Source organism: Rosa rugosa, chromosome 1 (genome assembly GCF_958449725.1).
Source record: "Rosa rugosa chromosome 1, drRosRugo1.1, whole genome shotgun sequence".
Lineage (NCBI taxonomy): Eukaryota > Viridiplantae > Streptophyta > Magnoliopsida > Rosales > Rosaceae > Rosa > Rosa rugosa.
In genome coordinates this window covers 71,900,664-71,927,192 of record NC_084820.1, presented here as the reverse complement: position 1 = coordinate 71,927,192, position 26,529 = coordinate 71,900,664, and the positions used below count along the sequence as shown (strand labels likewise).

The 26,529-nt window shown below is 40.0% G+C and overlaps 5 protein-coding genes across 6 annotated transcripts; 2 read left to right on the top strand and 3 right to left on the bottom strand.

Moving 5' to 3' along the window:
• Positions 1-384: 384 nt before the first annotated feature.
• LOC133707229 (thymidylate kinase) lies at positions 385-4,055 on the bottom strand. Of its 2 annotated transcripts, XM_062132789.1 has the most exons (8): positions 3,916-4,055; positions 3,639-3,697; positions 2,801-3,157; positions 1,849-1,960; positions 1,701-1,760; positions 1,117-1,221; positions 650-785; positions 385-565 (listed from the first exon to the last, which is right to left on the bottom strand). In XM_062132789.1, the coding sequence occupies exons 2-7, from the start codon at positions 3,674-3,676 to the stop codon at positions 669-671; spliced, it is 789 nt and encodes a 262-aa protein (XP_061988773.1). In that variant the 5' UTR covers positions 3,677-3,697; positions 3,916-4,055; the 3' UTR covers positions 385-565; positions 650-668. The 2 variants fall into 2 exon arrangements, with proteins under 2 accessions (XP_061988773.1, XP_061988767.1); XM_062132783.1 differs by having other exon boundaries at positions 385-785.
• A 917-nt stretch (positions 4,056-4,972) lies between these two features.
• Positions 4,973-10,055, top strand: LOC133726709 (transcription factor GTE8-like). The gene is made up of 11 exons (XM_062154313.1): positions 4,973-5,273; positions 5,544-6,856; positions 6,944-6,992; positions 7,090-7,221; positions 7,492-7,550; positions 7,726-7,798; positions 8,805-8,885; positions 8,982-9,097; positions 9,188-9,254; positions 9,409-9,539; positions 9,619-10,055. The coding sequence occupies exons 2-11, from the start codon at positions 5,621-5,623 to the stop codon at positions 9,889-9,891; spliced, it is 2,217 nt and encodes a 738-aa protein (XP_062010297.1). The 5' UTR covers positions 4,973-5,273; positions 5,544-5,620; the 3' UTR covers positions 9,892-10,055.
• A 335-nt stretch (positions 10,056-10,390) lies between these two features.
• On the top strand, positions 10,391-11,545 carry LOC133726713 (TLC domain-containing protein At5g14285). The gene has a single exon (XM_062154316.1). The coding sequence runs from the start codon at positions 10,462-10,464 to the stop codon at positions 11,215-11,217; it is 756 nt and encodes a 251-aa protein (XP_062010300.1). The 5' UTR covers positions 10,391-10,461; the 3' UTR covers positions 11,218-11,545.
• Positions 11,546-12,095: 550 nt separating this feature from the next.
• Positions 12,096-14,466, bottom strand: LOC133726712 (lysine histidine transporter 1-like). The gene is made up of 8 exons (XM_062154315.1): positions 14,318-14,466; positions 13,952-14,139; positions 13,494-13,877; positions 13,031-13,424; positions 12,822-12,927; positions 12,661-12,752; positions 12,494-12,562; positions 12,096-12,413 (listed from the first exon to the last, which is right to left on the bottom strand). Exons 1-8 carry the CDS (start codon positions 14,363-14,365, stop codon positions 12,315-12,317), a joined length of 1,380 nt encoding a protein of 459 aa, XP_062010299.1. The 5' UTR covers positions 14,366-14,466; the 3' UTR covers positions 12,096-12,314.
• A 539-nt stretch (positions 14,467-15,005) lies between these two features.
• LOC133726710 (lysine histidine transporter 1-like) lies at positions 15,006-17,907 on the bottom strand. Its single transcript, XM_062154314.1, has 8 exons — positions 17,748-17,907; positions 17,211-17,398; positions 16,734-17,120; positions 16,028-16,421; positions 15,812-15,917; positions 15,620-15,711; positions 15,461-15,529; positions 15,006-15,377 (listed from the first exon to the last, which is right to left on the bottom strand). The coding sequence occupies exons 1-8, from the start codon at positions 17,793-17,795 to the stop codon at positions 15,279-15,281; spliced, it is 1,383 nt and encodes a 460-aa protein (XP_062010298.1). The 5' UTR covers positions 17,796-17,907; the 3' UTR covers positions 15,006-15,278.
• Between the last annotated feature and the right edge of the window lie 8,622 nt (positions 17,908-26,529).

Here is a 26,529-nt window from a genome sequence, read left to right as displayed (position 1 = left end):
CCAACAAACATTACATTCATGAGTCTATTCCTACATGTAAATTAGGTTGAAAAATTCTATTTAGTTGTAAGGTCTTCGTATACTTTCTGTTGCTTCTTGATTTTACCCTAGTGCATTTGCATTTTAACTACAAACAATTACACCAAAATTCAAGCACATGCAAACTCCTGGCCTAGCAAATCATTACTCTTTCCACAACAAATTAAATTCAAGTCATAACTTTGGGTTTACATAAGGCAAAGATTTGTGATTCCTCCTGCCATAAAATTTTATTCCAATCCTATATAACTTCAGCTTTCGCATTCATGTAAGTGTAGATTGTTAATACTTGAAATGAAACACAATAACCATTAAAATATGTGGAATCATGACAGCGAATTGCAGAGTTGCCAAGGTTATATAATGTAATCATGTTCATTCATTACTGTCAAGCAGATGATACATAAACCATCAAGAGAACCAAAAAAAGAATTGAACTGACGACACTAGTCTTGAACTACAAGAGATTATAATATCCATTAGAATACCGCTACAAGTTTGTTCATACTCCGTGAGATCCTGAAATCTGCATAGGAAGAGGGAGATAACAAAGTGAGGGGAATTCCAACCTTGATTGGCACAAAGCCCGTCTCTTCTCCTCTCATCTCACCATTTCAGAAGAAATAAAATTAACAAGACCAGAGGCATGAGAGAGGTTTTCCTTCTTGGCATGTCTTTACACAACCCAATACTATCTCTTGCAACTGTTTCTCAACTTCCTCCATGGTTGAACAAGCATCTATGACCTGCATCAGGCCAAACGAATTTTAACAGCATCCAAGTAATTCAACTCACCCCCAGCAATACTATACTGCAAGAATGATGGTACAAACCAAAAGAATTTTATCACTGTTGAAGACTAGTTGTGTTTCATGCCCAAAAGTTTGAACAGCAAGTACAACAACCATCAATATGACATATATATATATATAAACTCAATGTAGTTTTAACTGCCCCTCATGAGGAACCAGATCACAGTCCCATTGGTGATCCAGGTGACACCCTCTAGATAGTATCACAACCAAAAGCAGATATCCAGGTTCTCTATGACAGTAAAGCAATAAAACAATAAACTACCTTCCAATTGGCACTGCAGAGGTCCTTATATCTTTGGCCAACTTTCTTCTGAAATTCAAGCTGCTCATATCTCTCACCTCCATAGCCCCCTCTTTCTGCAGCTTTCTGATAATTAGAATGTCATAGATCAGTTCAAAAACAATGGGGAGAACTACTAGGTACATCTAATTTGCAGGAACCTTATCATCAATGTGTATCTGCATAGCATAGGCTGCATAGCAACCTTGATAGTTCAACAATTATCATGAAGGGTATATATATCTCCATTGATAGCAACATAAATAGATCAGCATTTCTCATGAAGGGTATATATCCTTTATTTTGAGAAGTTATTCTTTGAGCAAATTTGAAGTATGTAAATAAACTTCTGATGACGAGATGTCTGTGTGTCTCAGTAAGACATGTCAGGTTAGGTAACATACGATCAGGACACTTTTCTCACCTTAACAACCTTAAAAGATAGTTATATCACTAGACTTTAAAAAATCACGTGACACACTAAAATACAAGTAAAAGAATTCTGGTTTAATCTTCCCATGTTTCTTCCGTACAGTTCACAATGAAACATTACACAGTTTACTTACCTCAGGTGGTATGTCAAGGTACAGAACAACATCTGGAGCCAACAACCCAATCTCAGGAGCCTACAAAAGAAAACCTCACTTTGTTCAGTATTAGATTTCGAAAATATACTTCTCTAGGAGAAACAACAAAAATCCAGCAGATCATCACCTTACACCATTCCATGTCCAGTCCTTTGGCAGATGAGAAAGCCACCCCAGAATAAGAATACCGGTCAACGACAAGAGTGGTTCCACTTTTCAATTTAGTTTCCATCAATGATCTGCACATAAATTAATAAATTATAGACTATCTAGTATAACAATCAATGCCCACCTCTTTCTTTATGCAAGAAAGAATTTTAGAAATTTGAAGAATTCAAACTCTTATATTACTCAAACTAGTGATGAAACACATCACAAACCTATGATTTTGCTCATAATCTAATCCAGATCCTGTGGGAAGCACCACTCCTAAAGGGAAACAGGTTACAGGATGGAAAGCCAAAGTTAGGAAATATGATACTCGGCTTTATTTCGGTACATTCCCTCTTCCCTTTCACCTCGGAAGGGGAACTTCCAGACGTATGAATAGTGAAAATATTGGTTTCATCATTTTAGATTTTAGGGACCCAGGAAGTTCAGACTCAGAACACCTCAAATTTGCATCATTTTAAGTTTGAAGTACACATGCACCATGAGCTGGAAAAATGCACTTGGACACCCATGAACCCCAAGAATCTTGTAAAACCCTACAGGTACAAGAAATTCACTTGGGCCAACCAGATAACTGCACTAACTGATTTACTGCTTACATATGCACTTCTTATCTCCTTGACATACCTAACAAATCAGCATGTTATGTTGGTTACTCAAAACAGCTAAATACAAAGTATTAAAGATTGGGTTCCGACCAACATTAAAGCTCTCAATAATTAGGTCACTGCACTAGAATGTCATGCAATTCAATGAGCCAAAAGACAATCACTGTGCATTCCACTGGTATTGTGTTTTTATTCTGAACAAGAGATATCAATTACTAGCAGAAGCAACATTCACAAATGGAGCAACTTCTCTATCATATATATAGAAACCCACAAGGCAAAGTATAGCATAACACCAACCTCTTCTCCCACCGGTTGGCACTGAAGAGAAGATGGATAGTACGATCATCCAGTTGCGATTTGTTCGAAAGATAAGAAGATATCATTTGCCCAACACTTGTAGTCCTGTCAGGATACCTCCATAATTCCGTTGAATACCCTAAACTTTCTAAGTGTTTTACTAGTCTAGTAGACTGTGTAGTCTTCCCACAACGATCCAAGCCTTCCAAAACAACCAATGCACCTCTTGAATCCTCCTTGCCTCTTAGGCTACAGTTGTGACTATTGTCTGCCATTTGAATCCGCCTAACAAAAACCTTTTGGGGCAACTTAAAAGAAAAATTCGATGATCTTCGCAGCGGTCTTGCTCCAAAATTCCTGGAGAAACAAAAGCAGTCTATCATAGAAGCTCTTAACAGTAAGCCAATCTAGACTATTTCTCTAACATACATGGCATTCTAAAATCCATTTATCCTGATGAATCCACAAAGTTCAAAATTTCAAAGTTACCAAAAATGGATTCTGGGAAGCGAAAAAGTAAACCCTTTTAGCTTAAATTGGGTTTTTTCCTTGTCTAAACAACAACCAAAAAGCACACTAATCTCATTTCTTCTCCTTGCTTTCTCAGAAATCCAAAAGGCTTCCGAAAATGGATTCTGGGAAGCGAAAAAAGTAAACCCCTTTAGCTTAAATGGGTTTTTTTCATATCTAAACAAACACTAAAAAGCACAGTAATCTCATTCCAATCTCTCATTCTTCCCCTTACTTTCTCAACAAATCCAAAAACTGACATACACAAAATGCTTAAGCTAAAGAAGCAAAAAAGCTAGTAACAAAAGCAAGAGTTGATGATTCTTACAAAGCCTTGCAAACTGTGAGATAAGAAGCATGGCTCATGTCCCTCACAACCTATATAATCTGATAACCAGACCAATACAAAATCATAAACACAAACTCTTTTGATGATTGTAAGCTACAAAACTGGTAAAGTTCATCGATTTTCAGAGAAAAATGTAATCTTTTTACTGAAGCGAATTGGGGTTTTTTTTTTTTAACTTTCAGAAACCAAGTAGAGTGCTCTGTGGAATCAAATTGTTGAAGCAAATTCTTAGTGATGAAGAGAGAGAGAAAGTCACCTCAGGATGATTACGTCGTGGAGAATTGAAGTTGTGTAAGAGTGATCTGATGATCTCACCGGCCGGTGAGGAAGAAGCCGCCGCGGCTGAGTTAACAGGACGGCTAGATTGCTAGAGAGCAAGTGACTGCGGGAGGGAGGCAAAGGCTTTGAAGTAACAAATTTACTGTCAATTTTTATTTATTTATTTCTTTGAATTAACTGTCAATTTTTATTCTTCTAAAAAAAAAACACACTGTAAATTTTTTTTTCTTCTAGTAATTCTCTCAAACCAAAATAAAAATTAAATGAAAACCCTTTTTTTTTCTTTATATTTTCTTTACATATTTAAAGGGGAGACAATTATTTTAGTTTAGTTTTACTTTTTGTTTATTTTTTTCTTGTACAAATGAGAAAGCTGATGTGAACTAAGAACTTGGGATTAATGTCATTGTCTGGAGGTGAAAAAAATAGTGTTGTCATGTCATGGACGGAATGAAAAATAATGAGTTGTGAAACAAGTAGTTCTATTGTTACTAATTTTTTTCCTTTCTATTTTGTCCATATTAATATATAGTACATAATCCGATGATAATAGAATTATGGGGGAGGATTCAGTGCACCGACATAAATAGATGGTTAGATTATATTAAATACACTCTTAATTTATCAATAAAAATATTAGTTATAAATATCAAGAGTTGATATCATCTTATAAGTGTTGAGTGCATAGAATTATTAATTAATCGTCTAGTGTCAAATTTGAGTTGCATAAAAATATTAAATATGTCAGAATATACAAATTCAAAAGAAGCAAATTAACTCAAATAAGTACGTCAACAGATCATTAGATGGTTTGAATTACGTCAAAGTATTAAACTTTGACGAATATATTTGCATTAGCAAATTATCAAACTCAACCCATAAATAAATAGGGGCCTATATAGGAGTCGGTCCATTTTAAGCCTCATCTAGCGGCTGACAAGTGGCAACCAAATATATGTCGGTTATCCAACGGTTGACATCCATTAGACCCATATTTAAAAGCGAGTCTCTTGTTTTTAAATTTCTCACCAGCCTTTATATTTTTCGTTTCAAAAACAAGAGTGGGACTTTATTAGAGAGCCAAAGTCCAAGGACGCCTCATTTTTCAAGTCGCCGCCGTCTTCCGATTCCGGGCGGTTCGGGTCGTGATCCGGTTACTCTCAATCGGAGTTTCTCTAGGGCTTGTGTCACTCTTCTTCTCTCTACTCCAACCTTGCTCCCGCCGCCTCTCTTGTTTCTCTGAAGCTCTCTGGAGCTTGAGACGAAGAAGAAGGCGAGCTTTTGATCGCAAGGATGGGTCTTGAACTCAATTGGGCAACTGAGGATTAGCAACTGGTAAGTGTTTTAGGGTTTTGGGTCGGTTTCAATTTTGGAGTATTTAGGTTTCTGTGTCTTCAATTTTGAAGAGTTGGTTGCCGCTCAAAGGCTAGGGTTTCAATTTTGGATTGTGAAGATTGAGCTTTTGAACTTAGCCTAGAGTTAATTGCGGAGATGAAGAAATTCATGTGCTTTTGATCATTGTATGTTTCGATTTTAGATAACATGTTTTAGCTGTTTCGAATTTCGACTAATCCCGTTTTGTAATTTGATGCTTAATCTGTTCAGAAATCACTGATCAAAATCACACACCGCAAATCACCATTGTGAAGAGAAGTGGTGGTATTGGAGAGATTTGTTTAGATATGACAAAGACGAAGAGGAACAGGTACGCTGGAGGGGGAGGGTATAGCGGTGGTGTTTTTGACCCGGCGGGTGGATATGAGTGCTCGGGTAGCTCAGGAAGAATCGACACAGAAGTAACAGTCTCAGAGGGGTCGAGTGCTCCGAAAAGGAAGTGTATTAGTTTGAATTCTAATAATCGCGACAGTTTCAGAGTGCCCACGCAAGTTCTCCCCTTGTCAAGGATGTTGTCGTCAGAAAGGAAGGATTTGATGAACAGGTTGAGGACGGAGCTTGAACAGATTCAGGTACTTAAGAAGAGAGTTGAAACACATAGAAGCAATGGTGTTGCAGTGTCGTCTTCTAGTGATATCCTCAGCTGTAGCAATGGACCAAATGGGCTGCATGTGGAAAATTTGCAAAAGTCATCAGCTTTGTCTTCTGGACAGAGGAAAAAAGAGTATCCTGTGGCTAAGAAAGTGCATGAGTTGAATCCCGGCAATTCTGGTAGGTTCAAGTCGGTCAGTCAGGCTTCAAAACCTAGCACCGCAAGTGTAATGTTGATGAACCAATGTGAGAAGGTATTGCGACGGGTAATGACCCAAAAATGTGCACATCCATTTAATAAACCTGTTGATATAGTGGAGTTAAAGATTCCAGATTACTTTACTATTATCAAGCATCCAATGGATTTGGGTACAATAAAGAAAAAGCTAACTTCAGGATCTTATTCAAGCCCGTTGGAGTTTGCTGCTGATGTCAGGCTTACTTTTACCAATGCTATGACCTACAATCCACCAGACAATAATGTACATATATGGGCTGATGATCTTAGTAAATATTTTGAACTCTGGTGGAAACCCATTGAGAAGAAACTTCCAAAGGCGGATCCACCAGCTAAATCTGCTCCTCATGAAGACATGGAAACTGCCAAGCCAATCCTCCCCTCAAGAAAGAGGACAATCACTTCAACGCAACCCGAAGTAAAGTCTGAGCCTGCTAAGCGGGTAATGTCAATGGAGGAGAAGCACACTCTGACAAGAGATTTGGAGTCTTTGCCACCAGAAGAAATTCCTTCAAACATCATTGATTTCTTGAGAGAACATAGTTCAAATGGAAAGGAGAATCCAGAAGATGAGATTATGATTGACATCTATGCCCTCAGTGATGATACCTTGTTTGCACTTCGGAAACTCTTAGATGAGTATGTACAAGAGAAAGAAAAGAATCATGTGAGGGCAGAGCCTTGTTCAATGGAGGTATTACCTTGACCTCACTTTATTCTTGGATTCAAAGTAGATTGATATATGCATAATAAACACTTTGTTTTCAATTATTTATTGCAGCTTTTGAATGATTCAGGGTTGAGCAATTCATCCATGCAGCCATGTGAAGGTCAGATTCTTTTTCATTTGCTTCTCTATTTGAAATTCTAATTTTAGCTTATATGAGACTTTATTCTTTCCCCCTCCTCACATATGTGCATCTGTAGGGAATGACCTCGCTGAGGAGGATGTTGATATTGGTGGAAATGAGCCCCCTGTCACAAGCTATCCTCCTGTTGAGATAGAAAAGGATACAGGCCATAGAAGCAGTAAAAACATAAGCCCAAGCAGCTCCAATGGTAATTGAATTTGTCGTGCTGTGGTCTTTCTTTTCTTAGATTTCTTTAGGAACTGTTCTTCGCTACCTTTTTTTTCCTTTGGCTTTCTTTGTTTTGGTATTCATCTCCATTTCTTTAGCTGGAGTAGGGCTTCTAGGAGCAATTTGTCTAATTTTTGTACCAAAATAACATAATGTTTAGAACAGAAGGAGAGTGCTTTATGCTTGCAAAGAGTAATCTGAACATAACGTTAGAATACTGAATAGTTTCTACGATCTGTATGCTTCACAGAGTCAGATTCAAGCAGTTCCGAGAGTGAGAGTGATGATGATTCTAAGGCCTCAAGTCCAGTAAGTGCATAAAGTCTGACAATTTTTTTAATTACCTCAAATCTAGATCATGTATCTTTTATGGGCTACGGGGTTGATGAACTATCATGCTCTGTTGCTCTGCTTTTAAGGTTTTGTAGTACAGTGGTGTATGGTAGGTAGTTTGACTGGCATTGCACTTTAAATTCTTCTTCAGGTACTACAACCCTTCAGTTCTGAAACTCAAGCAGATGAAAAGACAACAGTTGGAAATCCCCTTGAAGGAACTCGTGAGTGTTTCTCCTTTGATCTCTAGGTGTCATGTAAAATTTTTTGATACTTAGTTCTTGTAAATTAGAGACACAAGGTTGGCTACAATTCTGTACCTAAATATGGCACACTAGAGTGAATTCTTTGAAAATGTTGTGGGCGGGGTACACTTGTTCTGCAGTATACTTAACCTTGTAACTTCTCTCGAGTCAAATACAGAGGCCTTAAACCACACCATTTGTGGTAAAATTGGTTTTAATATCACAATAATTGTGATCGTACTGAGTGATCGAGTACTCTTGTTCATCCTCTTGCTCTTAATCACTTTGAAGGATCTCATTATGACATTGGTTTATCATCTAAAATTGAACTTGACATTTTTTCTTTACCAATGGCCCTTTACCTTATGCAGCTCTTTGTAAGAAAACAATAAGACCTTTCTTGATAGAGAACACCAAGAGCAAGGATTATGACATTGGTTTATCATCTAAAATTGAACTTGACATTTTTTCTTTACCAATGGCCCTTTACCTTATGCAGCTCTTTGTAAGAAAACAATAAGACCTTTCTTGATAGAGAACACCAAGAGCAAGGATTACTGTAACTTGTAGATTCCCAAAGGAAATAGGAATAGAAGGAAAAGGAAGTTAATTTTGTTGAAACTATAGGAGTCTGCCTCTCTCATGGCTATAGAAATAAAGCTTAGAAGTCTAAAGCACTAGATAGTAATGGTATTAGTAAAATTGGAGAATTATAATAACAAGGGATGAAGTACCTTTATGGTGTGGAGTAGAGATGAAATTATCAAAAAGAGCATATTATTTTTTAGTTCTTGTTGGATGAATGATATTTGACTGTCTTTGGTACCCTTTGTTACACTCGATCACTAGTTAATTTTACATATATAGCTTGATGATGTGGTATCCCTATTGGAAACTGCCAGGATCATTTAATCATTTAGCTTTGATGAAAAATATTCTTCAATGGTTCTCACTAAATAACGGATTTGATAATTCATGCTTACAGAGTCTGACAGTGGGTTGGATCAAGTTGAACAAACTTCCCAGCCAAAGCCAAGTTCAGTTGAATCAGATAGCCGTCAGGATGGTAAGTGGAAGAGTTTAACCAGTTAAAAAGGCAAAACAATTAGGCTGTTGTTTATGTGGTAGCATCTTATTGCTGATCTCTCAAAAAAAAATTTAGGGGACAGTGCTCCCACAGAGAGGCCAGTCTCCCCTGATAAGCAGCATAGAGCCGCTCTGTTGAAGCATCGTTTTGCTGATACCATTTTGAGAGCTCAAGAGAAAACCTTTATTCAGGTGGGATTCAAAGTTTGGCTAGTTTTATGGTAATTAGTTTCGCATGTACATTTTATTGTGGATGTGATAATTTTATCTGGCTGATATCAGGGTGACAAAGGGGATCCTGAGAAATTGCGACGGCAGAGGGAGGAACTTGAACTGCAACAGAAGAAAGGTTGTGGCCTTTGCATTTAACTTATACTTCATTTCTGTGTATGGTTTTCATCAATTCCTTTGGTTATACACTTAAAACCACTCCTGGTTTACTGAACTGAAATTGTATATTAACAAAGTTAGCTTATTAATTTTATTTGCCAAAATATGTGCAGAAAAGGCCCGGTTGCAAGCAGAAGCCAAAGCTGCCGAGGAGGCTAGAAGAAAAAAAGAAGCAGAAGCTGTAGCCGAGGCTAAACGGAAGAGGGAGCTTGAGAGAGAAGCAGCAAGGCAGGCTTTGCTGCAGGTAAATCTTGGATGTTGCACAAGTGCAACTACTTAATTTATGTAAATTGTTATTTGAGCATCTTATGGCGTACGTACAGATGGAGAAGACTGTTGAAATCAATGACTCTCGGTTCCTTCAAGATCTGGAAATGCAAATGCTTACAGCTCCCATGGAGCAGTTACCAATTTCAGTAGATGAAACAAGCCCAGATCATTCAGAGGATGGTTTAGGTGGTTTCAACTTCCGGGGCAGTAACCCCTTGGAACAACTTGGCTTGTACATGAAAAAGGATCAGGATGATGAGGAAGAAGAAGCTGATCTTGTCGTTCCAAATCCTGTAGATGATATAGAGGAGGGAGAGATTGATTAAGTAAATGCTACTTTTCTTTTTGCTCGACTTCTGCCTTTGTATTTATGAACAATTCAAGAAGTAAAACATAGAATTTTTTTGGGACGAAAACGATGCTAAAAAATGTCTATGCAATTTTGGTAGTGAATTGGTAATCTCAGTCAAGTTGATTTAACTGGAAAAATGACTCTCTTTCGCCTCCAACTGTTTCATCTTCTCTAAACCGTGCAACTCTAGTTGCTCTTTTGCTCCGAAAAGTTGCCGCTCACCTTCCGCCGTTCTCTGATGCTTAATGTTAATATGGCGGTGGACTGGCAACCTCCTCTTTCTCATTTGCCATGTCCTAAACTACCTTGACGTTAATATGGTGCTGCTACCCAGGGTTAAAAGAAGTAAAAAAAAAAATATTACCATGAATGGTTTGGTTAGTCAAGATAGTGATACTGTGACATCTGAATAGTCCTTTGAGTTTCAAAACCAAGAGATCCCCCTATATATATATATATAAACTGTGTCACTCATTTCAGAGTTCAAACACAGTCAAGAGACTCTTCTTCTTCTTCTTCTTGTTCTAGGAATCTAGGGTTTCCAATGGGAACGCAGCAAAGCCCAATTGTTTCTTCCCTCCCACCCCTCCCAATCCTCTTCTCCTTCTTCTTCACCGTCTACCTCATCGCCTACTTCCTCGTCTTCCGCTCCTGGAGCCCCAAGATCCGACCCGAAGCCTCCAGCTGCCTCATCTCCCTCGCCCACGGCACCCCCGCCGTCTTCTTCTCCTCCTTCGCCATTCTCTCCGATCCCACCACCGGCTTCGCCGCCCCCAACACGCGCCTCCAGAACTCCGTCCTCGATTTCAGCGTCGCCTATTTCCTCATGGATCTTCTCCACTACCTCCTCTTCTTCCCCGGCGACGTCCTCTTCATCGGCCACCACCTCGCCACGCTCTTCGTCTTCCTCACCTGCCGCTACGTCGCCTCCCGCGGCGCCTTCGCCGTCCTCACGCTCCTCATCCTCGCCGAGGTCACCAGCCTCTGCCAGAACGTCTGGACGCTCGCCAACGCGCGCCGGAGGGACGTGGAGTTCGCCGCCAAGGTGTATGATTTTCTGTCTCCTCCGTTTTATGTCCTCTATTCGATTGTGAGGGGCTTTGTTGGCCCTTATTTCGTGTATAGAATGTGTGCTTTCTATGCTAGCGGCGCCGCCGAGGGCTTGATTCCCCGGTGGGTTTGGGTTTCGTGGATTGTGGTGGTAATGTCTGCTATTTCTGTTAGCATTATGTGGATTTCAAATCTTTGGGTGGAGTTGTATAGAGATAGGAGTGGCAAGTTGGAAAAGAAAGTTACATAGAATATTTGATGTTGATTTAGACGGAACATTTTGCAAACTTGGTGTCATGTTTTTTTTTTATCTCAAGCTTAATAACAATGTGGCTTGATTTAGCGTAGCGATTTGCAACAAGTAGCTCTGTTTCGTTGATGTCTTTCGTCAAATTTTATGTTTCGATGATGTAGATTGGTGTAAATGATGATACAAGCAATGCCAGTCGAATGGTTTAATCATGATCACAGAACAGATTCAATGCAGTTTTTTGAATGCATACGTTTTTCTTTTCTGATGCTATCTTTGTTGTTATACTTTCGAAATTGGAAAGGGAGCCTTCTTTAGTCTTTGTTGTTCGGAATGCTGATTAGGTTTGACGATCAGAAGGGTTTCTGAATTATGAGGATGAAATGAATAAATTGATGTAGTTGAAATCAGACCACCTACCAAATTTGTGGCAAAGGGTTTTGTTCTTTTTCTTATGAAGTTGTTGACTTGCAGTGTAGGTTAAAGCATAGAAATCCAAATTTGAGTGGTTGCTTTTCTGTTTTCTGCAATATCTTGTTCCTCACTTTTCCATTCTGCTTAGGTAGGTAATCATTTAAATTAGTGCCCTCTCGCTGTCATGTTGCATTCTGGTGAGATATTTAGCTTTGGTGAGCTTTGGTTGGCAGCCAAGACTGTCATAATCATGGTCTTGTTTCTATTACCTAACATAAAAGGAAAAGAAAGTTGATGAGTTTTTTGTATTCATTAGTCTTAAATTGCAGGTTTTAAGGCGATTTCTCAAAGATAATATTTTCTCTCCTTTCGTTATTGTGATTGAATCATCGACAATAGTGCTTTCTCTGTTAGCAAAACCAAATCTTCTTCATCTATGATGTGCATTCCTCTGTTCAGACATGTGACTGTAACACTGTTCATCATAAATAAAACATTATCTGACATGTGACTAATACTCCGATAGTCCACAGATCTATTTCTTATTACAACGGTAATTGACAATACAATGAGTAGAACTCTGACATGTTTGCGCCTCTTTTATGTTCGTATTAGTTACACATGGTTGCCTCTATCATTGCATTGGATTTCAGGGTGACGACCTGTGCTTGTACTAAGCCTCTTTAATTGTAGAAATGGTAGTCCTTGGCTTCAAGTATTATATGCCTTAACCCTCCAATAGGTGATAGGATCATGAGCAGGACACCTAGTGTAATGCAAATCTGAAATTGAAGAAGCCAATTTAGAAATGAAGCGGTCTAGTTTAAAGACACAAGCTGAACATGCTTATACTTTTACATACCCAGTTAATGAACCAAGATAAGCTAAACTTCCGTGGTTTCCTTATGGCTAGCCAGATAATGCAAGGGAGCTGAAGAGTGAAATCAAGTTGAGACCATGACTAAATTTGTTATGATTATTTAGAAAGCAAAATGGCTTCAAGTTAAGCGATAGACTAGGAGGACTCACAAAGTATGTTGTTGGCGAAAAAGCAAATCCTCCAAAGAATCCCAGAAGTCCACCAAAGAAGGGAAAACTAATGCCCACGAACATTGTGAGGGCTGCAGTCAAATACGACATTATAGTTTTCACTCTTGGCTCAAGCAAGTAATCACATAGCTCTTACTTACCAACGTATACATTCCTCGAAATGAAGCGAAGAGTTCTTGTAGGCCTAAAATGCAGTTTCTTTACCAGGACTGTTTCTATCATGTCGAATACTGGCATTGCAAATAGCTGCAAAATGATGCAAAGGAAATCCAAGATTTGATCAAAATCCACCGATTTATGTATTCGACCTTGCATTGATTGAAATAGAGAAGAAAGAAGCAGAACAAACCTGATAACCTCCAATAATATGAATAACTACAAACATGTTGGCCGTAATGACTAGCCATGCAGGTTTCTCCAAGGAGATTAGGATGTTGTCCTGGACTTTATTGCCGAAAGTATAAAATCCGACGAGGGCAACCGGGAAATAGCACAAAGCGACCACTGTATAGGCAATGAGCACCCCTCTCCACATAGGCTTCTTGGATGGCTTGCCAGGTGAAGAAGGGACTGTTGCTTGGATCTCCAAAACCACATTATGGCCGGCATAGGCAAACGCAACGTTTCCCAAGGCAGTCAAGAAGTTGAAAACTGTTCCCGATGCGTTATGAGCTGTATACCCATATTCTACATCTGCCTGAACACCCTTATGTACGGAAGCTGTCCATGCAATAGTAGAATAACTGCATCACAGTTAACTTTTATCTTATCTTTCCTTATTGTCATTGTTTGGGAAAAACTAAATGTTGTACCTTAAACACATGACTGCTGCAGTCAAGGACACGCCGGCAATGGAGCCAAAGTTGGGGAGATGTGCGAGTACAAACTGAGCCGAGGCATAGATCATGATGAAGTAGGTGAGTTTAATCGGGTTCTGGCCTTTGCGAACTATGCTATGCACCTTCTGCAGTGTTTTTCCTCCTGCGACCATATACACAATGTCCACACCAACTTCGCAGACCAGCTGTTGAGGCACCACAATCCACAGACCAAGCTTTTCACCAAAGGCATGTTGACCCAGTTCATGGTACCTATCGAATCGCTTTCCAGGTACCATTTCATGCATCTCAACCATTTGCCATAATGTGAATAAAGTGATGACCCATGATAGTACTAAAGCAACTACACCAGGACCCCTAAAATTCAACAAGGAATTCAAAACTTGTAGATGGAAGTAAAAAAGTGACTTAATGTTTAGTGTTAAACATACCATCCTAGATTCGACATGGCATAAGGAAGACTTAGGACACCAACTCCAACCATGGAGTTGACGTTATGGAAAGCTGAGTGCCACCAGTTTGCATTCCTTGAGGAAGTGATTGGAAGCCAAGCATCAATTTGCTTCTGCCTCTCTAGCTTTTCATCTATCTGTGATTGCTTCTCTGATTGCTCCTCCATCTGTGGTTTAGTGAAATTCCACAGTTCTTAAACAAACTCACAAGCTAAATCCACACTGAAAGCACCGTAAGCTTTATTCTTGATGAGAAAAGTGTGTTCTTGTGGATCAAATGGTTCATCAAATGAATCAAAATCTAGTCAAACTTGGCAGGTGTTTATGTATGAAAGAGAGGCTTACATTGCTCGGAATGGAAGAATTTTCGTCGGTTGGAGCTTGAGTTCCCATTCATGCACAGTGTAGGCTTTAGTCGTACGTATTGACTAGTAAAATAAGTGGCCAAGAGAGTTGGAACTTATAACACTCTTGAAGCTGACATATTTGTTTGCCACTCTTCTGTAGGGGGAATCTTGTAATTCGGCCAGTTAAATATCTCCAAACTAGTGCTAAATAAAAGTAGTATAGAAATTAATCCTTAAATTTGTTTTCATGTTGGTTGGCCTCGGGTTGCGCCTCAGAGAATTAAAATATACTGTATATGTAACAATCGGCAACAAATATGCAACTCATATTGATTAATCTTCCATCAATCTTGTATTCTTATGTTTAATTGTTTGTTCTAGTTTTTTTTTTTTGATAGAATGAGGCCAACAAAGTTCGGCGCTTTCGCTCAAGTAACTCACAAGTGGAGGCTCAGGATTCAATCATCATCATTACCATTTCTGTCCCAGTCATGCAACCGATTCAGACATTCGGTGCAGGCCACCAACCAAGTGTCTAAGTGGTTAGTTTAGTTTTTCTGCACCATTCTTCTTCTGGTTCTAATTTCCCAGCTGCTTAGGTTATAATTTGCGGATATTTTGCTGTTGTGTTGCACTTTGGTGAGACCATGAACATTCAATATTTGTTGGCCATAAAGAACTAGTAGTCCACAAATATCTATTTCATTGCTGCTGAAAGTACATGAAAATAGTAAATTTGTAATGTATATATGCATCACACCCATACAACACAAAATTAAAAAATCAACAACTCTGAGAAGAGGCCTAGAGATGTCTCCTGTACTTCCTTTTTCAGTTCAGACAAGCCAGATGGAGACCTATTTGTGTCTGTCTTCGTTGTCTTATTCGTCACATATGCTTGCATCTATATGTCTGCATTGGATTTCAAGGCCACCAACCTTTGCTTCTGCCAAGTAATTTCAATTGTAGAACTTGTACTTCTTGGCTTGAAGTATGATACTCCTTAAGCCTCCAATAGGTGATAGGATCATGAGCATGACTCCCAATGTAATGCAAATCTGACATTGAAGAAGCCAATTTTTAGAAATAGAGCTGGTTTAGTTTTAAAGAAGATGACGATACCTGATGAATGTACACATACCCAGTTAACGATCCAAGATAAGCTAAACTTTTGCGGTTTCTTGATGGCAAGCCACATGATGCAAGGGAGCTGAAGGATGACCATGAGTTGAGGGTTGGTGTCATATAAAAAACTTCAAAAAAATTGACCTCAAATTATGGGCTGTCTAGGAGGACTTACAAAGTATGTTGTTGGGGAAAAGGCAAATCCGCCAAAGAATCCCAGAAGTCCACCAAAGAAGGGAAAAGTAATACCGACGAACATTGTGAATGCTGCAGTCAAATGTGACATATGAGTACCCTATGTAAATCACATACACATTCTGCCTCAGCCTAGCGATCACACTGGCCGGTCTTAGTTACTTGTACTTACCAACATATAAATTGCGTGAAATGAAGCGAAGAGTTGTAGTTGGCCTGAACTTTAGTTTCTTTACCAGGACAGTTTCTATCATGTCAAACACTGGCATTGCATATAGCTGCAGCAGAACAAAGAAAAACCCAAGATTTGATCAGAAATCTACTAAGGCCATCGCCTTATGTTCTAGTTCTAGTTCATATAACTAGATAGGAAAGAAGTAAAACAGACCTGATAACTCCCAATAACATGGACAACAACAAACATGTTTGCCATTATGATGAGCCATTCAGGTTTCTCCAATGATATTAAGATGTTGTCCTCAACTTTGTTGCCAAAGGTGTAGTATCCAATGAGAGCCACTGGAAAATAGCACAAAGCCACAACTATGTAGGCTATCACAACACCCCTCCACATAGGCTTCTTCGATGGGGTTTCAGGTGTGGAAGGGAGTGTTGCTTGGATCTCCAGAACCACATTGTGGCCTGCATAGGCAAAAGCAACATCGCCCAAGGCACTGAAGAAGTTAAAGACTGTTCCTGATGTGCTGTGGGCTAAATAACCATAATCTACATCTGCCTGAACACCCTTATGGATTGAAGCCGTCCATGCAATAGTAGAGTAACTGCAATATTACAATTCAAATAAGTTTAATCTTAATGTTCCCTCTTTGTCACTGAGACGAATATAGGACTCCAAAAGCTTAACGTATGACCGAACACTTTATGTCAAGCTAAAATCCTCCCTGCTCATGTATATCCTCACTAATGAGAAGGGAGAGAAATGAAGGGACGGGAGGTTTCAAACACAGAAGCTTTTGCAAACAAGATTTGATACCACATTAGTCAATGGCCCAAAAGCTTAAGGTATTAGTTATCGATGAAGTCAACAATGAATATCAACCAAACATTAGCTAATAAGAGTTAACTGCATGTACCTTAATGACATGACTGCTGCTGCCAAAGACACCCCAGATATGGAGTTGAAGTTGGGGAGATGAGCAAGTACAAAATGAGCAGAGGCAAATATCATGATGAAGTAACTGAGTTTGATTGAGTCTTTCTCGTCTTTACGAACTATGTTATGGACCTTCTGCAGCGATTTTCCTCCAGTGACCATGTACACAATGTCCACGCCAACTTCGCAGATCAGCTGTTGGGGCACCACAATCCAAAGACCAAGCTTTTCACCAAAGGCATGTTGACCCAGTTCATGGTACCTATCAAACCGCTTTCCCGGAACCATTTCATGCATCTCAACCATTTGCCATAATGTGAATAAAGTGATCACCCATGATAATATCAGAATAACTACACCAGGACCCCTGAAAAACAAGGAGTTAACAACTCGATAATTTGATATACAAATTTTTATTTCGATATCAAGTTCATTGGTTATTTTGGGTTAAACATACCATCCAAGATTAGACATGGCAAAGGGAAGACTGAGGACACCAGCTCCAACCATGGCAGTGACATTGTGGAAAGCTGAATACCACCATTTTGCATTCCTTGATGAAGTAATTGGAAGCCAATCATCAATTTCCTTCTGCCTCTGTAGTTGTTCATCTATCTTTGCTTGCTTCTCCGGTTGCTCATCCATCTGTTATTTAGTACAACTCACAATCCACACTTCTTAAACAAAACCACCTAACGGTACTAAATTTTATTTTTGTTGATTGAGAGATTTTGTGTGCTTGATGGCATAGCCTTGAGAAACTTAGGGCGAGTTTTAAACAACAAAAGGCTAATGAAGAACCAATAGTGGTGTTTGTCCCAAACAATAACATCATTTGATGGTGGTGCATGATTGATAAAACTTGAAATTTTTAAAATCAAATCAAACTTCAAGCAGCTAAGAGCAGGGTCCTTAAATAAGATATCAATTCCTCTTTTTGTGTGTTCAAGTCATGCATCAAGTGTATGTCCAATTCTAGAGAGAGCGAGCTTACATTGCTTGGGGCAGAAGAACTATAGTCGGTTGGAGCTTGAATTCCCATTGATAGACCGAGTAGGCTTCAACTCCTGGAAGGAAATATTAGAGCATGGAACTTCAAAATGAATGGAGAGATGAAACATATAATGTACTACGAGGCTGAGCTATGAATGTATCGAAAATGACAGAATGTTAAGCTACAGAAAACTCCGCCCTAATCGAAGTTGCTGGCAACTTCATTTGTTTGCTAGTCTTCTGTCTTCTCTATCAAATATTCAATCTGGCCTGCAAAGTCTGTCTCCAAATGCTGATTGAATCAAGTGTTATTATATAATCATATGCTTTAAGCTGTTTTGATGTTGGATTGGTAAAAGAAAGTGATCGACGTACCTACCTGCTTATTAAATATTACCAAATGGTCCTTTAAAAAAAAAATTACCAAATGGGTTTTCATTTGTTTCCTGCTTTCTTGAGGCCATTATGAACTGGTCATTTCTGCATATGGACAATTCCATGCTATATGAGGCCAGAGAATGAGTCCTACACATCCTTTACCACAGCCTTTTTGTTTCCATTTCTAAGGGATCTGTTAATGTATAATGTATTGATGCTCCATTAATTTCTTTCTTGTCTTATTGAATATATTAGTGCACACATGATGTATTGATGTTTTATGTTGTATATCATCTTAGTTTGATGATCCCATGCATGTCAACTGCTTTCCCGTGGCTCATATCATATCAATTTACTGTTTTTTGTTCCGGAGAAAGTTGAAGGAGAAGAAAGTTCGTCTCTGTTGCTGCATATATACTCCTGGTAATTAAAGTGTAACATTTTCGATTCAAATCTTTTGTGCTAACTTCCAGGCCCGGTGTTAATGATTCCAAACTACGAGTGTATAAACAGAATTATCGATATATGGAGACTTTGGCTGGCTTGTGTGTGATGGAAGTTATGTGTTGGTTGTTGTAACCTCAAGAGTTGTGTTTGAACCCAAAATAAATATTTTTTCCTACATGGGGGACTCGAAGAGAACCGGGCCAATATCCGTGGCCCAAACGATTTATTTTCGATAAGCTCGGAAAATATTGTTTAGAGGCTAAATAAAGCCTACTTGGAGGCCAAGCAATTTTAAAGCAAATCTGGGGATTAATCGATTGACTATTAATTATCAAATATTTGATAATTAATGATGATCTATTTGCTTGATTACCAAGGTTGAGCAGGAGGGAAGAATGCGGACGAGTCGGTTTGCTCGCGAAGATCAAGCTGGCTATACTTCTCTACCCATATTCAAGACCACCCCTGCAATTAAGATCTTTGGTGGTTCAATTAAAGAGGGAGTCAAGGTGGGCCATTATCCTTCGCTACCAGCGGCATGCAAGCAAGCCATGCGAATATTCATATATTCCCATGCAATTAATGTGCAATGGCATATATGGAAGCATGCAATCATGCTTGATGGTGGTCAAAGAGGAATATTTATATATATATGATGTATGTATGGTGGCTCATGCATGGTTCAAGTAAGGAAGATTCCCCATGTAATTAAACATGGCAACGTGCTGTCCTTCTCCACTCATATTCAAGAGTATTCATGCAATTAAATAGCATGGTGGGCCATCATTCACCAGCCAATCACATGCAAGCGAGCAAGTCTTCCATGCAATTAAGGTTTCATGAAGGTGGAGCAGTTTGACTCGCGACCAGAAGAAGATTACATCCAGGACTCCAAAAGGCAATTAACCTTGCCTAGAAGATTGCTACGACAGAGTTAATCTTTCATTGACTACGATAGTTATCAAAACTATTAAGAGTTTTGATTTGATTCAAGGCCAATATCTGTGGCCTAAAATATAGTATTTCATTCCTATTTGGAAGAGAATCTGCAGCAGCCTATATATAGAGGCTAAAGACGATACAGAAAGGACACCTCTCTCATATCAATCAATCCTAGCGATTACAAAGCCTCCCCGGAGCAAACCTTCAACCTTGTTGAAACCCGGTGACCTTGCGTCAGTCCTAGTCTCTCCAAGAGCCGACTGTCAGCATCACCAGACCAACCCGGCGACCGTACTTCCAGTCCCAGTCTCCCAGCGAGCCGACTGCGAGCGCAACCGCCACCGTTACTGCCAGCGAAGCAAGGGTAACGCCCTCGCAACCCAGCGAAGCTAAAGTCACGCTTTAGCGCAACCCGTGCTTTCTCCCAACTTCCCAGTGATTGCTCTGCTTAGTCTACAACACTAAGTATCTATTCGGTGAACGCAAGAGACCACAACCAAAGTCCTTATCCGTAAGGCAAAAGTCCTTTTCCGAAAGGCTAGAGAAGAACCCTGTGACGAGGTTGGTGCTCTCCTCGTCCACAGTGCTTGAAGAAGAAGTCAGGTCAAGGGACTACCCCAACGACTGCACCCCGCGGTGCTGGCACGCCTGCGCAATCACTCGCTCAAAAGAGACAGTTTGCAAGCCAACTGGTTTTGGAGCCAAACAAGTTGTTAACTTGTTAATAAGAATTCTATATACTCGTGTATTTGACAATTGACATCATTCTAATAATTACGAATGCCTTGTTCGCCATATCTGAATCCATCTCCGCCATACCTGATCGCCGCCTGCTTAATAAGACCTTCTCTCAGTCTAAAAAGCTGGGAGAGACAAAGCGAGTTGGGGGTTGAGTGTTTATATTTTTCTTTTTTATTCATGAGTTTTCAATTGCTAAAGAAGTTGTATTGCACCATTGCCTTATTGCAGCCCATGTGGAAGCAACTGAAGGTCATGACAGCAGATAACAACTCTGTGGGAATTCTAGCTCGGATGGGAGCAGAAAACAAGCAAATTGCTCCTAATTAAGGTATTAATTATTGCAAAGAAGAGTTACAACGAAGTGATATTATTGCCAAATCGTTACAAAACATATATTCCACATCTGAAAAGGAAACAATAAATTTTTATAAAGGTGTGAGTCACCATCATTTCATGTAAATTCTAAACATTATGTGTATATATACACCAAAAGACTCGAGCAAAGACATCCATTTGACTCCATTTTTGGTCCTGCTTGGCTAAATATTACAATATGGTAGGACCTCTTATGTTGATGCAAAGAGCGGCTTGAAATTCCCAATTAGTTGCCAGTTTGCCACCGAGCGACTTGACTCTTCCGTACGAATTTAACTCCATCTTCCCTAGACCTCCAATTATTCCCAATCGATAGTCATTTGCTATATAAACACATAATACAAGATTAAGACTTAACAATTGCAAGATATAATTGAAGTGTAGATTAAGTAATATATCTGTATTGAGTCTATACCAGTACTGTAGATAAAGTATAAAAAGTAGGAAATTGAAGAAATTAGGTAGCACAGAGACTCAAAGTTTGGAATACATGCTTGGTGCGCTTCTTCAAAATTAACCCCAACCAGGTCTTAACTTATCGTACTAATTAATAGAGTATGCAATATATACCAAATGACCAATCCCTTGTATATGTAGTATTTGAAACTCCTGAATCCCTGATGTATGATTACCAGGTTTTTAGTGAACTAAGTACTTTATTTGAAGAAAGTTGTGGATGAAAATCTGTGCTCCCTTTGAAATAGAACTTGATTAATAACTCACTGACGTTCCTATTAATGTAGAAAGTGTTGAAGGAATATCGATTTAGTGTGCCTTATCAAACTAGGAGTAGCAATAGGAGAGAAGGTTCTAGATTTCCCAATCCTACACGGATTGGTATTCCTTGTAACATTAGAACTAGTACTTTGTAATCCCTATATATAGGGCTCCTATTCTCAATAATAATACACATCTCTCTACAATTCTCTCTCGAATCTATTTTACTTAAACACGTTATCAGCACGACTCTAGCCACAAAAACTGAAACCAACTATTCTGCCTACTTGCGTGCCTACTGCCCCAGCAGCCCCTAGCCCGAGCTAGCCAAGCCTGAGCTGCAGCCTGCTCCTTGCGCGCCCAGCGCTACGCGCCCCTGCGCTCCGTGCTGCCCGCCTACGCGCCCGTGCGTCTGCAGCCCCGCGTCGCTGCACTGCTGCTCCTACAGCTCTGCCGCACATCTGCTGTCCCTGCAGCACCTACGCGCCCCTGCGCACGCATCCCTACTGCCCCTGCAGCACCAACGCACACCGACTGCACCTTTCCTCTTTCCTGTGCACGTCCGTCTGTTTGCAGGCTTCGAAACATCTAGTTCGGAACCTCGGATCAAAATCTTTTCTTCATCAAAGTTGTTCATCTCTGTCTCTTCCATCGGACCTCCGAATTTCAGCCTTATCGGAGTTATTTTGAGACCAGTACAACAATCAAAGTGAAAACTGTTCAGAAGAGAATTTGCTCCGAATTTCAACAAGCTTGACCTTATAAACATTCGCTGCACGCCTCTACTCGGATTGCTTCGCTCCATCACGCCTGCATCGACACGCGCGTGATCCAAATACATGTAAGTATTCAAAAGAGTAAGTTTTGAAGTTCCTATAATTCGGAATTTATATTTCTTCTTCTTTTCTCGGGGACTTGAAAACCTCCATTCTTCTACATCCCACCTTTCTTATAACGTGGGTTCGATTCTTGAAAAGCAGAATCGTGGGGATTCACGCAATTAACGAACTAAGAGCGTTCGTAAGACTTCGGACTAAGAGTATTGTGTAAGCCCCCTTTAGGATCGTTGTGTTTTACTACTTAAGCAAGGTCAGAAAATAGATGAACTGAAAACAGAAACAACACAGCAGATTTTATAGTGGTTCAGCCAAAACTTTAGCCTACGTCCACTTCGTGATCTCTCTTGAGAGATTCACTAGCACTATGAAGAATTTAGGTGTTTACAAGTACTTATTGCAGATCCCTCAAACCCCTCAGACTAGTTCTTATCTCTCTATCACCTTGACTCTCAGTTTTCTGCACTTTCTGTCTTCTATATCAGAAAACTGACTGCAGCTCCTATTTATAGGGCATAGAGGCTGCTGATACAACATGGGATTAGGATTCCTAACCCTAATAGACTAAGCTTTTAATACAAATCCTAATAGAACTTGAAAGACTAACTTTCCTAGAACTTATAGAAAAGCTACGCGCAAACCTCTTTCCTTTCTAGACTTGGATTTGAATTCTGCATCCTAATTTTCAGATTGTATCAATGAGCCAAAAACACAACAATCTCCACCTTGGTGAGTTGATACCAAAACGATTGCTGCAACCTTCAGGATGTCTTGAACTTCTTGAAGTAATCCCGAACAAACCTTCAAGAACCTTCACCTTGGCAAGACTCTTCTTGCCTCAACGCACCTCAAGTGAGGAGGTGCTCCACCACAACTCAGCATGTTGTGATACTGAGCAAGTTCAAGCAATGCTTGAACTTCTCTACAGCAACGGGCTTGGTAAGACAATCTGCAGCATTGTCATTTGTGTGAACCTTCTCCACAAAGATATTTCCAGATTCTACCCAATCTCTGATCCTGTGATAGCGAACATCAATGTGTTTCGTCCTTGCATGAAACACCTGATTCTTTGCCAAATGAATGGCACTTTGACTGTCACACTTCACTACCACGCCTTCTTGGTGAATTCCAAATTCACTTGCTAGCCCATTCAACCAAATAGCTTCCTTTGAAGCTTCTGTTAATGCCATATATTCTGCCTCAGTAGTAGATAGAGCTGTGACTGCTTGAAGAGGTGATTTCCAACTCACAGGTCCTCCTCCACAAGTAAAAACATAACCTGTTGTGGACCTTCTTTTATCTAAGTCTCCTGCATAATCTGCATCCACAAAACCAGCCACACATGCTACTTCTTGTTTTCTCTCAAACATGATTCCAAGCTGCCTAGTCCCTTTTAAATACCTCAAAATCCACTTCACTGCTTCCCAGTGGGGCTTACCCGGATTTGACATGTACTTAGAGACAACGCTCAATGCTTGAGCTAAATCTGGTCTTGTGCAAATCATCGCATACATGAGACACCCTACTGCACTTGCATATGGAACATCCTTCATCGCATCAATCTCTTTTTGACTTGATGGCCTTTGTTTTGCACTTAACTGATAATGTGCAGCTAATGGGATAGAAACAACCTTAGCTCCATCCATGTTGAAGCGTTCAAGTACCCTCAGAATGTACTTTTCTTGTGAAAGCCAAATTTTACCAGCTTTTCTATCCCGCCTTATTTCAATTCCAAGGATCTTTTGTGCAGCTCCTAGATCCTTCATGTCGAATTCAGCTCCCAATTTCTTCTTAAGCTCTTGAATTTTCGACATATCCTTGCATGCAATTAGCATGTCATCTACATACAAAAGTAGTAGAATAATCTCCCCATCTTCGAATACATGGTAGTAAACGCAGCAGTCATATAGACACCTTGTGTAGCCTATTTTCAGCATGTATGTGTCGAAACGCTTGTACCACTGCCTTGGTGATTGCTTAAGTCCATATAGGGACTTCTTTAACCTACAAACCAGATCCTCTTTTCCTGTTTCGACAAAACCCTCCGGCTGCGACATATAAATGTCTTCTTCGAGGTCCCCATGAAGAAACGCAGTTTTCACATCCATCTGCTCAATCTCCATATCATACTGAGCTGCTATAGACAACAATAACCGAATCGAAGTGTGTTTGACGACCGGAGAGAAAATCTCGTCATAGTCCACTCCCTCTTTCTGCGAATACCCTTTTTCCACCAAACGTGCTTTGTACTTTATGGCATCAGCATCATGTATTCCTTCTTTCTTCCTAAACACCCACTTGCAGCCAACAAGTTTTCTTTCTTTGGGTTTAGGAACCAACTCCCACACGGAATTCTTATGCAAAGATTCCATCTCTTCTGTCATAGCACCAATCCAACCTGCCCGTTCTTCGCTTTCTATGGCATCTTGATAAGTAGTTGGATCTCCTTGACTTATACTCAGAGCATGACTCACATCTTCTTCCGGTTCGAACCCAAACCTTTGTATCTTTCTTGGATTCCTCTTCGGTTTGTCAAGTGCTATGCTTCTTTTAAATGACTCAGGTGCTTGTGGGATAGGGGAATTTCGACCCCTCTGTGGGGATTGCTCCACCTGAGCCCTAACTGGTGACTGTTGTTGCTGCTCTGTTTCTTCAATAGCTCCTTGATCATTCCCTACTTGCTCAATTTGCTCCACCTGAACTTGGGAATCTTCATCTGATGGTTTAGCTAATGAAATCTTGATTGCTTCTTCTGCAACAACAGCCATCTTCTCCTTCTTGCTATTAACCTCCTCATTCAATGGCATAGTCTTCTCATCAAAGATTACATCCCTGCTGATCAATCTTTTGTCGTTGACTATATCCCACAACTTATAACCTTTCACCCCTTTCTCAAAGCCGATGAACAAGCACTCATGGGACTTAGGTTTCAGTTTGGTTCTTTCATCGCTGGGAATATGTGCATAAGCACTGCAACCAAACACTCTCAAGTTGGAATAATCAACTGGCTTTCCAGACCATACCTCCTCTGCACACTTGAAGTTAATAGCCCTAGAAGGTGATCGATTAATCAAATAACATGCATGATTAACCCCTTCTGCCCAAAAAGTTTCAGGCAACCCCGCATGAAGTCTCATGCTTCTTTCTCTCTCCATGAGAGTTCTGTTCATCCTTTCTGCAACACCGTTTTGTTGAGGAGTCTTCTTAACAGTAAAGTGTCTTGTGATGCCCGCATCCTTGCACAGCTGTAAGAACTGATTATCTCTATATTCACCTCCATTGTCGCTTCTCAAACACTTGATTTTTCTGCCTGTTTGGTTTTCAACTTCAGCTTTCCACTCCTTGAACTTAGTGAAAACTTGGTCTTTAGTTTTCATGAAATGTACCCAAACTTTCCTTGAAAAATCATCTATGAAAGAGACAAAATATCTGGCTCCACCCTTTGATTTTGTTGGTGTAGGCCCCCAAACATCTGTGTGAATATAGTCCAATACTCCTTTGGATTTGTTCTCACTGCTGCCCATATTGAACGTCACCTTGGTCTGCTTTCCTAGTGTGCAATACTTGCAAAATTCAAGCTTGCAGCTCATTACACCTTCCAGCTGATCCCTTTTGTGTAATTCTTGCAACCCTCTCTGACTCATGTGCCCTAGCCGTTTATGCCAAAGCTCAGTCTTGTCTTCCTCCGTACAAACTGCAGCTCCACCTACCACTGTAGAACCCGTAAGTTTATACATGTTATCTAGTTGCATCACACTCCTCATGTAGACCATTTGTCCCTTTCCTACCTTGAGCTGTCCTTTTTCAGATTTATACCAAAATCCAGCCCTATCCAAAGTGCTCAATGAAATCAGATTTCTGCTCAATTTTGGGACATGTCGGACGTTTCCCAGCGTTCGGACAATTCCATCATGCATCTTGATCTTTACTGTTCCGATTCCCATGATTCTACAAGGTGAATCATCTCCCATCAACACTTCCCCGGTGTTCCTCTCTTCATATGTGTCGTACCAATCTCTGTGTGCACACATATGAAATGTGCAGGCTGTATCCAAGGTCCAATATTTAAGCGCGCCGGAGCTGGTTGTTACTGCGAGAAGTTCTCCATCGTCACTATAATTTCCAGTAACGACATTGGCTGACTTGGAGCTTTCTCCTAACATCTGCGCCTTTTTCTCCTTCCATTGTTTGCAATTCCTTTTCCAGTGGTCGAGTGAACCACATTCGAAGCAACCATTCTTCTTTTCTTTGCCTTTCCCCTTGGATTTAGACCTGCCTTTTTCTTCAAATCCACCACCTCTATTCCTGGACCTTCCTTTCTCCTTGCCTCGGACATGAAGTCCCCGT